We start from the raw sequence: 14,625 nt of genomic DNA, 5'->3' as shown, positions 1-14,625 counted from the left end.
GACCTTCTTGGTTGGTGCTGCACGACCCCCTCCGGTCTGCTGGCATTACTATGTTATTTTTATCAAATCAATACTCCATTGAGAAAGGTGGCATTGATAGAGAGGCACTCTTGCTGTGGAAAGTAAACTCAGACACAAAGATCAGACTTGGGTTTGCAGAGGACAGAGCAAATTCCAAAAGAAAAGTCAGAAGGAAGTAAAGGGGCTTGGTGCTTTTCAAGGACACAGACTAGTGATCTTATTGAGGGGCAGCTTGGAGAAGTTATAGTAACCCCAAAATACTTGTCATCCTACTCCCTAAAAGCCACTCAAGTAGGCATAAAAACGAATTCAGTGGTTTCAACTCTGGCTGCAGTTCAGAATCACCTGAGCAGTTTGTCTGTTTGTTTATGATTTTATTTGTTTATTTGAGAGAGAGAGAGAGTGAGAGAGACAACGTGTTGTGAGGGTGAGTAAAGGAGAAGAGAATCTCAAGCAGATTCCATGCTGAGTATGGAGCCTGACGCGAGGCTCAGTCCCAGGACCCTGAGATCATAACCTGAGCCAAAACCAAGTCAGATGCTTAACAGACTGCACCACCCAGGTGCCCCGCACCTGAAACGTTTTAAAAGCTACACAAGACCAGTTAAAAAAAAAAAAAAAAAAAAAAGACCAGTTAAAGCAGGATATCTTGGCAGGGGGCCCAGGCATAGGTTTCTGGTTCATTTTTTAAACTTAGTGACTCCAGTGTTCAACCAGATTCAGACCCACTGGTCAAAGTAAACAAGACGGCCATGCACTGAACACACAGCTTCAAAGCCATTCTTCTTGACCCTTCGTCCCACCAGATGACCACTCGTGCCCTCCACCAATATAGGCACTCTAGAGTTAGCAGTGCCATGAACTGCTGCTTTCCTAATATGAGAGCTAAGGTTATGAGGATCAGCGTAGAATTAGGGCAAACTCCGGTCTCTTCATTCCAGGCAAATCTGGCCCTTTTCAGAAAAATGTCTGCCAACCCTGGAAGTAAGTGATACTCAGTCATCTCATCTTCAAATCTAAATAGCAGCAGCTGTTTTTATGAGTTGGACACTTCCAGATGTTTCATATATATATGTACATACATACATACATATATATAACATACTTATCACTCTGTGTAATAGATATTATTGCAAAATTCCAAAATATAGCAGGAATCTCTCTTCTTCTTTCCCCATACACTCACTGCCTCCATCTTAATCCAAGCCACCACTGTCTGCCACTACTGCAACAGCCTCCTGCCTGGCCACCGGCTTTCAATCCTGCCCTAGCCCATCTATTCTCTCCACAGTAGCCTGGACACAGGGTAATCTTTGGAAAGCAGAAAGAGGCTTGCTTAAAGCCCAGCAGTGGCTCCCACTCCTCTTAGAATAAAGGCTACCCATCTTCCCAAGACCTCAAAAGCCCTGCATGATCCAGCTCCTGCTTCTACTCCACCCTCATTTTATGGCCCTCTTTCCCTTGCCCACCAGTTCAAGAGCATGCTATCTTATTCCTACTTTATGGCCATCAAATATGTTTCTTCTGCAGAGAATGCTTGCCCTGACTCCCTTCGACCCTTTAAGACTCAGCTGAAATATCACAGCCACAGAGAAGCTTTCTCTCATCTCCACCTAAGTAGCCATTTGTTTTCTATTGCTCTGCCTTATTTGTTTCCTTCATCACAACGTACTTAGCAAGCATTTGTTGTAGAGTTACTATTTTTGTCTGGTTCTCCTTTTGGAAAATCGGCACCTCTCTTGGAGTCACCAGAGTACCCACTGTGCTCAGCACAATGCCCAGCACTTAGCCACTTGGCAAGAAATATTTCTTTACTCAACAAAGAAGTCCATTTTACGGATATCCAATAAGCTAATTAACTTGCCTGAGATCAAAGAGCTATTAACAAGGTATATAGAAATCTATCTCTCTGAGGCAAATGAACATCCTGCGAGGGTTTAACAATCTTTCTCTTTCAAAAAAAAAAAATCACACTTATCCTGAAGACCTTAAATGACTGTAATCATCATGAATCTTCTTTGCCCCACATATAACCTAAGCCACAGCTGTGATTGTCCATGTGCTAAGTACATCCAGCTGGTAGCTTGAGGTTGGGAAGATTTTGCAACAGTGGAAATCCTTAAATTGTTCAAATGTGCTTGTCACAAAGAATTTCTCTTAAGTGCTTTCTATCCTGCCTAGTGGGAAGCCCTTGTGTTTTATCAAGTTGCAATCCAGTTGAACTATTAATGGAATTTCCCCTTGGCCAAGGGGGGATGTGACCATTCACATCAGCAAGTCTCTTCTATTGCAATTTTAGGAGTTGTAGTGAACTTCTGATGGATGGATCCACCAGGAATTTCTCACCTGCACAGTTCTGCTGAGGCTCCCAGTGGACACTGATGCCCTCTCTTTGGCAGGCCCGAGTATATGCCAGAAATGATTCGCAGTAACAGTTTTTGTGGACTGGACATTCACACATGTCTGTCACGCAGGACCTAAGGAACCCAACAGAAAGAAATAAACATGTAAAAATATCAAATTATCACACACGCTAAATGTGACTTGCAGAAAGGGGTGTGTGGGTGGATGGCAAACCTTGATTGGCCATTAAAGTTTGCTATATTAAGTTGGAAATCTAAAAATGGCATAAAATTCCTGTATGAAACCCTACTAGGTATCTCTGAACAATGTGATCTTAAGTTCCCTTTCTTCTAGAGAAGGACTATCCAATAGAACTTTCTGTAATGATGGGAATGTTCTATAACCTCCACCGTCCAAAGAAGTCTCCACTACCCATATCTGGCTATTGAGCACTTGAAATACATCTAGTGTGTGTGAGGAACCATTTTTTTTATTTCATTTTAATTAACTTAGATGCAAATAATCAATACACCCAGCGGTTACCATGTTGGAAAGGTAGTTCTTGGGCTATAGTCACCATTCAAGGTGCTGCCATTTTGTGAACAGCTCTGATACAAGAATCATAGTTTCTACCAAAATGTGACCAAAATAGTGGCCAACCTAATGAAAGTATAAAATCCCAGGGCTTTCTGAAGACATACAATTAAAATTCACTTTTCTAGTAGCTTAGATTTTTAGTTTTTTGAGAAACAGTGAACCTCATTCTTTAGAATGTGGGGTGACAAATTATAAATAAAGCAAAACATTCAGACTCCTAATTAGACTGAAAAACAAAGATTGAGCCAAGGTCTTCATTGCTTAAGTTTAAAGACAGAAATGATGGGCCAGGACATAAGGAGAACTGAAATGCGCTTAAATGTAAACTAACAAATTTTCAAGCACGTTGACCTCAAAGACACAGTAATGACCTTACACTGGCATGCCATATTGCCACTGACAAAGTGCTTCCACAGGCAGTCTGTCACTGAGCACTAAATAGGACAAAGCACCGTCCCTATTTTATAAATAAAGAGGTCATTTCACAAATGAATAGATGGGCCCAAAGTCACATTAAAAAGTGGCAAAAGAGTGAATTAAATTACATCCCCCCAGATGCATGCTCTTCCTGTTATGCCATAGGCTTGTCTTCCTTTTCTTCTTCCAGCAAGCTCACTCCCTAATAGTTTTGGACTTAACATTTATGCAAGAGGCCCTCAAGATTAAGAACGTGAAACTACTCTTATTTTTTTTTTCACACCCTTGTTCAGCAACACCTCTTCCTTACAGAATCTAATCAAGGCTGAAAGCAAAAAACAAAGAATACTAATATTCAAGATTACGAACAGCACAGATGATCACAGCAAACAGATGATCTTGAAAAGTGACCAGGATGTGATAATCCACTGTGAATATGCCAGCACTTTCTCTTGGCGTGGGATGTGTGTACACATCTGATTACAGAGAGAGGACAGCTAGCTCTGTGTAAAGGCTGATGCACCACCTGCTTTGAACAGGAATTAAATGCAGAAACCATATTAAAGAATCAATAGACTCCCCGTGTACCTGCAAAGTTATTACAGCCCAATCCTCAAGAACACAACCTTGGTAATATGAACTAACAGGGACAAAAGAGCAATAGAACTGAAACCTAACAAGCCTCCTCTGTGTCATCAAGTGAGAAATTATCTGATGACTGATACTTAAGACAGAAAATTATTTGATGACTGATACGGGACAGAAAAATGGATCTATCTCCTCTCTGTAATAATAAAGACTGTATTTCTTTTTTAAAAAAATATTTTGTTTATTTTAGAAATAGAGAGAGGGACAGTGGGGTGGGGAGGAACAGAGGGAGATGGAGAGGCAGACTCCGCATTGAGTCCAGAGCACGAGTGGGGCTCCATCCCAGGACCCTGAGTTCCTGACCTGAGCCCAAATCAAGAGCCCCTCAACTGACTGAGCCCTCCAGGCACCCCAAGACTGCGCTTCTTCATACCTCCCCGCACTTTGCATTACAGAAATCTTAAGAAATCATGCTCACCAGCCAACCCTTTCCAGTACCAAACTACCAGGCTGTGTCTAATTCCGTGCAGAGCCCCCAGGCTTTGGAGAAAAGGCAGGGAAAGGCTGTTCTTAAAAGGGCCTGGAAGTATCTAGGAGGAACACCCTTCAAGACCACTGCCTTGGTGGTTTTGATTTCCACTTCAGACCAACCCTCACCCTGCACACTCCCGCTCAGACTTCACAGCGAAGTCTGTGACCTCACCTCCATGGGGCTCCCCTGGGGGACTGCAGTGTCCCCCCCTTCCTGGCCCACACAGGTGCCACTGTGTGGGCCCTGATGCACTGTGTGGGGAGGAGGCGGGCTCCACATGAGGACACCAGGCCTTCGGGCCAAAGACTGTCTCTTGCGACGCTGTGAAACTGCGTGGACAGCAAACAGAAGGTGATCGGCGTGGGTGAGTCCTTGGGGAATGTTTGCTTTCCCTCCCCTTCCTTGCTGCTGGCCCTCTTAGGAAGCTATGTACACGATTCAAAATAAACTGTGATCGGCTAAATCCAATTCACCAAGACTGGGGGTGGGGGGGGAGAAAAGGCCGTGAGCTCACGGTGAACGTGTAAGCTCACATTTAACAGCCACCGCGTTTGCACGCTCCACCTCCACGACAGGCCCCTGGGCACTCAGGCCACAGCCAGCAGCATAGCTGCCCTTTACAACGAAGGAAGATCCGGGCTCCTTCTAGCTGCCCTTTACAACAAAGGAAGATCGGGGCTCATTCTATTACTTGGCACTCACGAGGAACAACACTGGAGGAAAAGCCATTTGTCAAAGCCACCCTCCTCCTCCGCTTGAAGTATTTCACATATATTTAGAGGCTTGAGAGATGTGTTTGGCCACAGAAGTTAAAACTACAAGATGTCTTTTTTTCCCCCCTTGTCAAGTTGATGATTTTTATGCAAAATCGGACCCAGGGTCTGTGAGAGAATGAGGAAAGAGAGGGTCCCTCCTCTGCTTGGCAGAGTGCACAAATGTTAGTTCTTACGTTGGGCATTTTGCCACCGTCAGCTTTTCTGTGGCCTATCTCACGCAGCAATGGGGTGGGAGGCAGGTCTTAATTACTAGCCCACTTGGGACACCCAGAGGGCTCTGAGGTTGAAGGTCTGCCTTCAGCTCAGGGTGTGATCCCGGGGTCCTGGGCTCGAGTCCCTCATCGGGCTCCCTGCATGGAGCCTACTTCTCCCTCTGCCTGTGTCTCTGCCTCTCCCTCTGTGTCTCTCATGAATATATAAATAAAACCTTAAAAAATGACTGACCCACTTAACTTTTGGGGAATTGGAGCTTGGAGGAGGTAGGTTGCTCAAGGTCGCGTGGCTGACTGCAGATCTGAACTGCAAAACCAGGACTATAATTCAGGTCTTTCATCTCAACACCCATACAAATAATAACGACTGCATCAGAAGAGCTTTCTAGGGAGCAACTGGGCAGTGCTTATAAATAACCCTAAGGAAGCTTCTTTCTTTGGCAGGGAAATTTCACACCCAAGAAAATAGGAATGCATGTGGATGGAAGACTCTACGTGCAGGGGTTTTCATCACAATGTTATTTAAAATGAAAAAGAAGGCAGAGGGATAACCTGAATTGCCTAGAACAAGGGCCTACTGAGCTACAGCTAGGTGACCTTTATGTCCTGCAGACATTGCAATGACATTTTGTAGAATATGAGGAAACATTCAGGCAGGATTGATTGAAAAAGAGCAAAACTGTTTCGCTACCGTGTGGTCACACATAAGAAGACAAAAATAACTGAGAATTGATATGCCCAAATATTCACAGCGGTCAACTCTTGGTGATAGAACTGTGGCTCTTCCTATCGTCTTCATATCTGTGCTTTCTGCAGTAAACACATATCACTTTTCTAAAAAGATAAAATCGGTGTATTTTTAAATCGACAAAAAGAGTAACATGAGACATGTTAGTATTTCAATCAGAATGTAGGGACGAGAACGAGAAAAGAAAGAATAAAGAATGGGAGGAAATTAAAATATCCCTTTGGAGGTCTCAGTTATTAAATATTTCTCCAGCTACAGTTTTCCAATCTGTGTATCCGAGGCCTCCTGACACAGGCTTTGATTTTATTCATGGTGTATTATCCTCAGACTCCCACCTCATCGGTCAGCTGATGCTATGGACTTGACATCCAGATGGTTGGGACGGATAATGGGATAATTAGGCACGCTTCTGCTGGAAGGAATTTATTAAGAAAAAGGGAACTTACTAAGAGTAAAGTAAAAGCATCCTCAAATGCACTTCAAATTTTGGGGAGGGGTGAAAGCTATTGTTATTCAAGTGTCCAATTTGTGTTGATCACACTTAATAGTTCAGTATGAGAAAAAAAATCTAATTTATGACAGAATGTAGTTGAATTTTTATGTGGTAATGGAAACCTGTTGTTCTTTCCTTAGTCAGTATGCCCTGATACTGCACATTTATATTCATTTTATAGAACATGTAAGAGAATTTTACCACTTTTAGTCATTAGTAAGATTTACGGCTATGGTTTCTCTGCTTTCATGTCATTATCCTGTCACAGTTATGTTCTGTTTGACGTTGAGTTCCTGCTCAGGAAACACAGGCGCCCATTGCTCCAGTGGGAAAACTCAGGCTGCATTACAATAGAGCTCTTCCAGGAAAGCTCTACAGGTAAGACAGAAACATCGCCTGCCTATGGAGCCCCTTAAAGCATCCTTCTGTCACAAGAGCTTAGGAATGTATCTGGAAATGATGTTCTCTGATTTATCCACCCTGCTCCTGGCATCTTTCCTGACAGCAGAGAGGTACAGGCAGGATTCTTGTTCCTTGGGGCTCACAGAGCTGCGCACTGCAGTGATATGGAAAGAGGATGCCAAGAGCTACCTCAGAGTCCCCCCAGCTGGTGCCGGGCTGGGCAGCACTTCATCACATACCAGCTGCCCACCCCCCTTCTCTAATCATCTCCTGTATGGGCATCGTGTCTCAATAAGACTCTTCGAAGCCCTCTCCTCACTGCGTGCAACATGGTACTGATACCATGGTGGGGTATCAGGTGGGGTCAGCTCCCTCTCTGGAACCCAACTTATCACAATTTATCTGCAGGGGAGCCCCCATCATCTTCTCCCCTCCATTAGGTTACAGCCGCTGTCTCCCGCAGAGCTCTAGAAAGAAGCCACTAGCCACGTGGAACTGTGTACATGGAAATTTAAATTAATCACAATTAAATAAAACGTTAAGTTCCGTTCCTTCAGTCACACTGGCCACATTTCAAGTGCCCAATGACCCCATGTGGCTGGGGGCCACCATCCTGGACAGTGCTGAGCTACACAAGTTCCATCACTGCAGGAAGTTCTACTGGATGGCGGTATGAAGCAGGAGCGCAGCTCCATCTGCGTTGGGAAACCATTCCTGTTCTTCCCGGAGAGATGTATAGATGCTGTGAGGTCAGAATCAGGCTCACTCCCGCTCCTACTGGGCACTTACAGAGAAAGCTCAAATTCATCATCCCTAGCGATCTAGATCTCCCTTTTTCTTCCCTACTCACATTCTTTTACCCAGTCGTAGGGAACGTCTCCTTACCCCTCAGGCTTCCTTCCCATTCCTGCCTTGACTGTGCTTATCTTTTCCACTGGAAGAATGTGAAGTCTATCCTTTAAGGCTCAGTTAAAACTCCTCCACGATGCTCCCTGACCAGACTGGGAAAAGTCAACCCCTCCTACTGGGTCCTATCCCTTCTACTTCTTTATCCTGGCACAGACTCTGTGAATCCTAATTACTCTTTGTCTGTTTGAGAAAGGGGAACTTGTATCTGGTTCACCCAGCCAAGCAAGGTACCTTGAACACACAGCTCAGTAACTATGGTGAATCATCAAAAGAGCCTGAAGGAGGATGGCCTGATGACTTTCGCCCAGCTTCCCCGGAGCCACGGTTGGACCCTGATACCTAGAGTGCGAACTCTATCCTTGCTGCTCCTCCCCGGCCAAGGCCTGAAGTGGCCACGGCCCCAGGGCTGCTCCCCACAGCAACCTCTGAACTAAGCTGCTTCCTTTGGGAACCATTCATTCTCATTTTGAACTTTTTACACCCCTCTCCGGCATCCTAGGGGATTTTCTTTGTAATTTAATGAACAGCAGAATAAAGGATCTGATCGGAGAAGTCTACTTTAATAACACATTTTCAGAAAAGCACATACTCAATATCGTAAGACCAACCTATAGCTCTTCGTGTTATTAAAAAGGCAAGCCTCCAATACTGCTAAAATCAAAACATCAAACATCGCTCTGCTTCCTAGCAACAGCATACCGAGTGGCTTTCCCTCTGCTTTTTCTGGCATGAAGGCCACCCCTGTCAGAGAGAGGTAAGTGTTCATGCGTTTGCTACCCAAACAGAGTTTTGAAGGACAGAAAAATTAACCACTGGGAACTCTCCACACTGCTTCTGGGGGAACAGAAGGGCAAGCCAGTAGCGACAGCAGCCAGCCGCATCTGGGAGCCAGAGGTAGAGCTTTGGCTTTCCCCTCTGCCACCAGGAAGGGTCTTTGGCCGTACTATGTTGTTCTATTTGGAAGTCGGCTTTCCTGAGAGCAATAGTAAAATGTTGCTATGTCCAGAAGATGACTAGAAAACCACGCTGGGTTCATGTGGCTTTCCTTGCTCCATGTATCTAGGAAGTTCACAGAAGCAAGTGAAAGCATCTCAGGCTAGTTAAGTGCCTGGGCATCAGTGGGAAATGGGGAAGGAGGAGGGTTCTGGAGGCAGTCCTGGCTGGGTGGACAGACGTATGTTTAACTACCAAGAGACTATTAAAAAATTCACTTACACTTTAATCCTTGAATTTCTGCCCCGACCTCCCTAACCTGAATTGAACTGAAATAACTATGGGTAGTAGCCATAAGAAGCCATAGCCTTGTCACATTAGACCTAAGAAAATAACTTCATCCCTAACTCAGTAGTGGCTTCCTCTGCTCTTCTCAATACTATAAGGGCATCCTCATCAATTCACACACACACACACACACACACACACACACACACACACACACTAGCACATTGGCATAAAAAAAATTGGGCCAAAAGATTCAATAATGAGAAACCTGAGGTTGCTTTATTGAGTTGTTAATCAGGGTGCGGCAAACCTGCAGAGCCAGCCAGCAGGGAGTCCTTGCTGCTCCCTCCAGATCCTTCCTGGGCCAGCCACAGTTTGGCACCATAGTGGCTTAAATATTGGTGAGAATGTTTGATATCAAATATTGGCTTAAATGTTGGCTGTATGGTTGCCTAGGTTTCCAGGACAGCACAGCAAGGCTAGATATTTCTGGATGAGCTTATTTCACAAACTCAATCTAAGGAGATGGGGCAGGAGAATCTGAGAGTCTAGCTGTTTCTCTGGTTGTAAATACTGAACTTATCTGCAATCCAGCCTCATGAGAACCCCCTTCCCCCCAGACACACATACATTAGACCTTTAGCCCACTCCTAAGTGTGAAGAAAAATGAATTCATTGAGCCCTTTTTGTTTGTGGTATTGACTCAGGCACAGACATGAATAGAGATGGACACACCTTCAAACTCCAAGTGACACATAAAGGCTATTATGTCAGGAAGTCAGTGCAAATGGGATACTGAGGACTAAGTCCAGAAGGCTTCACACAGTAGGAAAGACATGGGAGCTGGGTCTTGAAGGATGTGTGGAATTTTGCTTCATTACAGAATGAGGGAAACAAACTTGCAGGTAAAAGGAGGAGTTTTGAATAAAAGCACAGAGCTTCCAAATCACCAGGTCTCAAAGTTGATGGTCACATGGTCCAACCTCCAATATTTAAAAATGAGACAAGACAAAGAGTACCCGACAGTCACACAACCTGTTGTTGAAGGCCTTGTTTCCTCACATAGCAGCCTGGCAGGTCCTGTTGTTAAGACATTTCTTTCTCCTAGGGATCGAAACCCTCATAATCCCCAACCTGAACTTCTAGGTGTGACACATGGCACCGTGCGGAATTGGTCAACGTGCTCGTGCCCACAATGACTTCAGTTACATTCCTGAGCTCCCCCATCAGCCTCATGTGTTCTCAGCCTCTTATGTCTGCAACTGCTCTCTTTCTGCCTTGACAGGAATCAAAATCCAGCTACCAACGTAACAGGGAAAAACCTACCAAGCCATTTCAAAAATTATTCACAACAAACCTTTTGGACTGCTTGCACTCTGTTCTTGTTAGGTATACAGTTGCCTACTTATCTGCATGTAGCTCCAACTTAAAACCTAGGGACTCCACACTTTGCCCTAATTTACACTCCCCAGATACTGAAAAATACTGATGGCTTTAACCCTCCAGGGTTAAATTCCCCAGGAGGCAAATGCCATTACCTGCAAAGCAGAAGCTAGGGTGGCATAGGAGATCCAGAAATGGTCCTCAGCCTGAGACACCTTCCTAAAGCTAGAGATTGTTTTGAATCACATAGGCATGGAGACCTCCTTTAAAGCTACCCATGTGGGATGCCTGAGTGGCTCAGAGGCTGAGCATCTGCCTTTCGCTCAGGGCATGATCCTGGGATCCAGGATCGAATCCCACATCGGGCTCCCTGCATGGAGCCTGCTTCTCCCTCTGCCTATGTCTCTTCCTCTCTGTGTGTGTCTATTGTGAATAAATAAATAAAATCGTAAAAAAAATTATAAAATAAATAAAGCTGCCAATGCTTATGATTGTCCATAGATGCCAATCTTAATGGGAGTCCGTCATACTTGCTCTGGGCAGAGACCAAACAACCATCATGCACGTTCTGGAGCCTAAAATGTGTTCTCTCTCGATAAAACCATCTATCAGACCGTATATATATATATACGGAGAATATCATCCCCGTGCCCATAGTTAAGTATTCTTGTGCCTTAGGGTTGGAGAAGGTGTGTGCACCGTCTTGCTATGCGGCCCAGGCCCAGCTGGGATGTTAAAGGGGCCAGATCCAGAGATTCTATAACCACTAATGTGACTAGGAGATACTCCTCTAGGGGAAAAAAAAAAAAAAAAAAGAGCTATCTTTGCTCGAGTATGAAACACTGGCTCCACAGAGGGGGAGAAGCTAATCGTGATTAGCAAACATTTGCTGGGCTGTCACTCTCTGAGGGATAACTCATTATTTCAGTTGGGGCAGGGATGTCTCGCAAGCCGGCGGGGAAGGGGAAGCCTGGTCACCACCCCCCTCTAGTGGCCGAGAGCTAGAGTGCCAAGTAACCTTCATTCGGATTCCAGCATAGGCCTCTTACTCCACTTTTGGAGGAGGGGGAGGGGGGAGGGAGGCTGGCTGATAAAGCAGAACGTAAATAAAAACGGCTGCTTGTCAGAAAATCAATCACTTTTCTCTTAAACATGTTCAATTCATCACCGTCACGGTCACTGTAAAACAACTGTGGGGCTGGTTGGTGGACTCCAACCCCGCAGGATCTAAGAGCCCCCTGGGCACCTGCCACAGAGGATAGAATATTGGAGGCACTCCCTGCTAGGGGGCCGGCGAGGCAGAGGATCAGTGGGCAAAAGCCTAAGCTTTTGTGTTTTTTATAAAAATCTCATTTTACCTATGCACCATATCTAGCTTGACCTACTTGGTTTTTGCAAGGAATCTCAATTACAAAAGAGTCCCAGACCCTTCACCTAAGTAGGAGGTACCACCTCTGAGGCGGTGATATATTCAGAGGCCAAAGGTGCCAGCGTGTTGACTATGTTCCATCACGTTCCTGCTTCCCAGTTAGTAAAACAGCAGAATCACTGTAGTCCTGGCGTTCTAGGACTCTGTGTCTAAATGTGGACTCGCCCAGCCCTAAAACTAGGTGATATTCACACTTGGGAAGTCCTTCTAGGAATGAGAGGGGGCCCTTTGCTGAGAAAAATGTTCAAAATCTCTTCTTTGTGGCCAGCCCATCTCATTCTATTTCCATCCCCAACATAGATACACATCCCCTTTGCAATTGTTCCATTCAACACGACAAACATGAATGGAGTGTCTGCTGCAAGCAAAACAACAGGTTGGGCTCAGTGGGGGATGTGGAAGGAAAGAAGACCCTGCCTTCAGCTTGGGACTTTCACAGTGTCATGAGGAGGACAGGGAGAGACTAGCAGGCCACGGGCAGTGCAACCAAGAAGGCTCCATCTGGGGCTTCTGTAGGTGCAGGGCTGCACTCGAGAGGGAGTCCCTCCTTACACCCTGCTCATCTCTGCACAGCAGGGGAGAGGAAAGTGCACCCATGAGAGTCACCAGAGACAGCAAGGTGAGGCCAAAAGCCCTGTGGAGTCCCACACCTGCGTGAAAGCCCACCTGGGTCACTTTGGGGACAGTCTTTCCCCTTTCGAGGCCTGTTTTCCTTATGTCACCTCTCATGAGGTTCTCATACCAAGTAAGTGAGAAAACAGACTGTCCAATTGTTAAGAAGGAGAGAGAAATTGGGCAGTCCGGGTAGCTCAGTGGTTTAGCACCGCCTTCAGCCCAGGGCCTGATTCTGGAGACTCAGGATCAAGTCTCACATTGGGCTCCCTGCATGGAGCCTGCTTCTCCCTCTGCCTGTGTCTCTGCCTCTCTGTCTCTCTCTCTCTCCTCTCTCTCCTCTCGCTCTCATGAATAAATAAATAAAATCTTTAAAAAAAAAAAAAAAAAGAAGGGAACTACTGGGTGGCTCAGCAGTTGAGCGTCTGCCTTCGGCCCAGGGTGTGATCCTGGAGACCCAGGATCAAGTCCCATATTGGGCTCCCTGCATGGAGCCTGCTTCTCTCTCTGTGTCTCTGCCTCTCTCTGTATCTCTCATGAATAAATAAATAAAATCTTAAAAAAAAAAGGGGGGAGAGAGAAATTCATGCACACAGGGGCATGAAGGCTAGAGGCAGAAGCCAGGCAGAGAGCAGGGGCTCCTATCTTTGCCCAGCTCCAGCTCAAAGTGAGAAGGATGCATAAGTGGTGCTTTGTTTTTTTTTTCCTCTCATTCTGGGGTGGGGGGGTGAGGGGGCATTGCTCTCAGCTCCGTCCTGGGGGACTCCCAGCCCCAGCTGTCCTCTGTGAAATCTTGCCATTGGTGGCCCAGCGTGACAGGACAGGTGTGCCCATCTAGACCACGGCCACCTGCTGAGAGGCAGTCACTGGGACTGGAGATCACGAATGGCAGCAAGGAAGATCCATGAAAGTGAAGGCATCTGGCATCTGGAGGCCACACCCCAGCCATGCGCAGCAGCCACCACCAGCCCAGCTGCTTTAAAAGGGCCAACCCTTCCAGAGGCCTTTTCCACATTAGGCAGTGGAAGGCTGCCAAGTCCACAATCCTTGTGCTACGTGTGCTAATAAAAGGGTAGCAGTGGTGGCCGCACCCCCAGAGGATGCACTGCTGTGGTGAACTTCTTCAGATGCTGGGTGCCTTTCATCAAGCATCTGCAGATCCTTTGGCTCCACCAGTAAACCAGTATTCACATCCAATCACTGCACAGGGATGGGATTTTTTGCACTCCATATTCTACGCAGTTTGACCGTACGGGGAAAACTAGGTCTAAGAGAAGTATCCTTCCTGGGGGGCCCACCCCACTCGCATCAGTTGGGGATGGCACGTGGCCATTCGCAAATCACAGAGTAGAGGTTCAGGGACCAGCCACTCCCCAAACCCCAACCATAAACATCACGGGCCAACCATCTTCTTGCAGCTTCCCACCCTCTGCTCAAATGATAGCATCCTCATATAAGCCCTAGAGAGATGGAATGTGAGGCCCGTTTCCTAGAAGCAAAACAATGGGGAATATTGCTTTCAAGGCCCCAGAACATTCATAGCCACAAAAGTGGAAGAAGTGGGGTAAGGCAACCTTCCTTCAGTACCTACTGTATGCCAGGGACTATTGCATAGATAAGCACATATAATTTTGACTGCAAAATTTTTAGCAGAAGAGAGAACTAAGACCCAAAGAGGTCAAGCAGGTTTTTTGTTTGTTTGTTTGTTTGTTTGTTTAATATTACACAGGTAGTAAGTGGCAAAGCTAGGTCCACGCTCTCTGCCCTATAACACACTGCCTAAACAACGCACTCTGCTCCTTCCGCCCCTTTCTCCCGGTTAGAATGTACTCCTCCTTCAATATGCAGGCCAACAGCTTTCTCAGGGGGGCTTCTGAGATCCCCAAGCTAGATGAGGTTGCTATTTAATTCTCATGGTGTTCCTGAGTGGCCCTTGTCACAG

At 45.9% G+C, this 14,625-nt stretch overlaps 1 protein-coding gene across 1 annotated transcript in view; it reads right to left on the bottom strand.

Moving 5' to 3' along the window:
* BMPER (BMP binding endothelial regulator) overlaps window positions 1-14,625 on the bottom strand; it is a 243,167-nt gene that overhangs the window by 9,935 nt on the left and 218,607 nt on the right. Inside the window, exon 14 of the mRNA XM_026019115.2 lies at window positions 2,368-2,498. Within this exon, the coding sequence (XP_025874900.2) occupies window positions 2,368-2,498 (131 nt within the window). The remainder of the gene's footprint in view (window positions 1-2,367; window positions 2,499-14,625) is intronic.

The sequence above is a fragment of the Vulpes vulpes genome, chromosome 7 (assembly GCF_048418805.1).
Source record: "Vulpes vulpes isolate BD-2025 chromosome 7, VulVul3, whole genome shotgun sequence".
Lineage (NCBI taxonomy): Eukaryota > Metazoa > Chordata > Mammalia > Carnivora > Canidae > Vulpes > Vulpes vulpes.
Note: the sequence above shows the minus strand (reverse complement) of the source record. Positions and strands in the feature narration are given on the sequence as shown.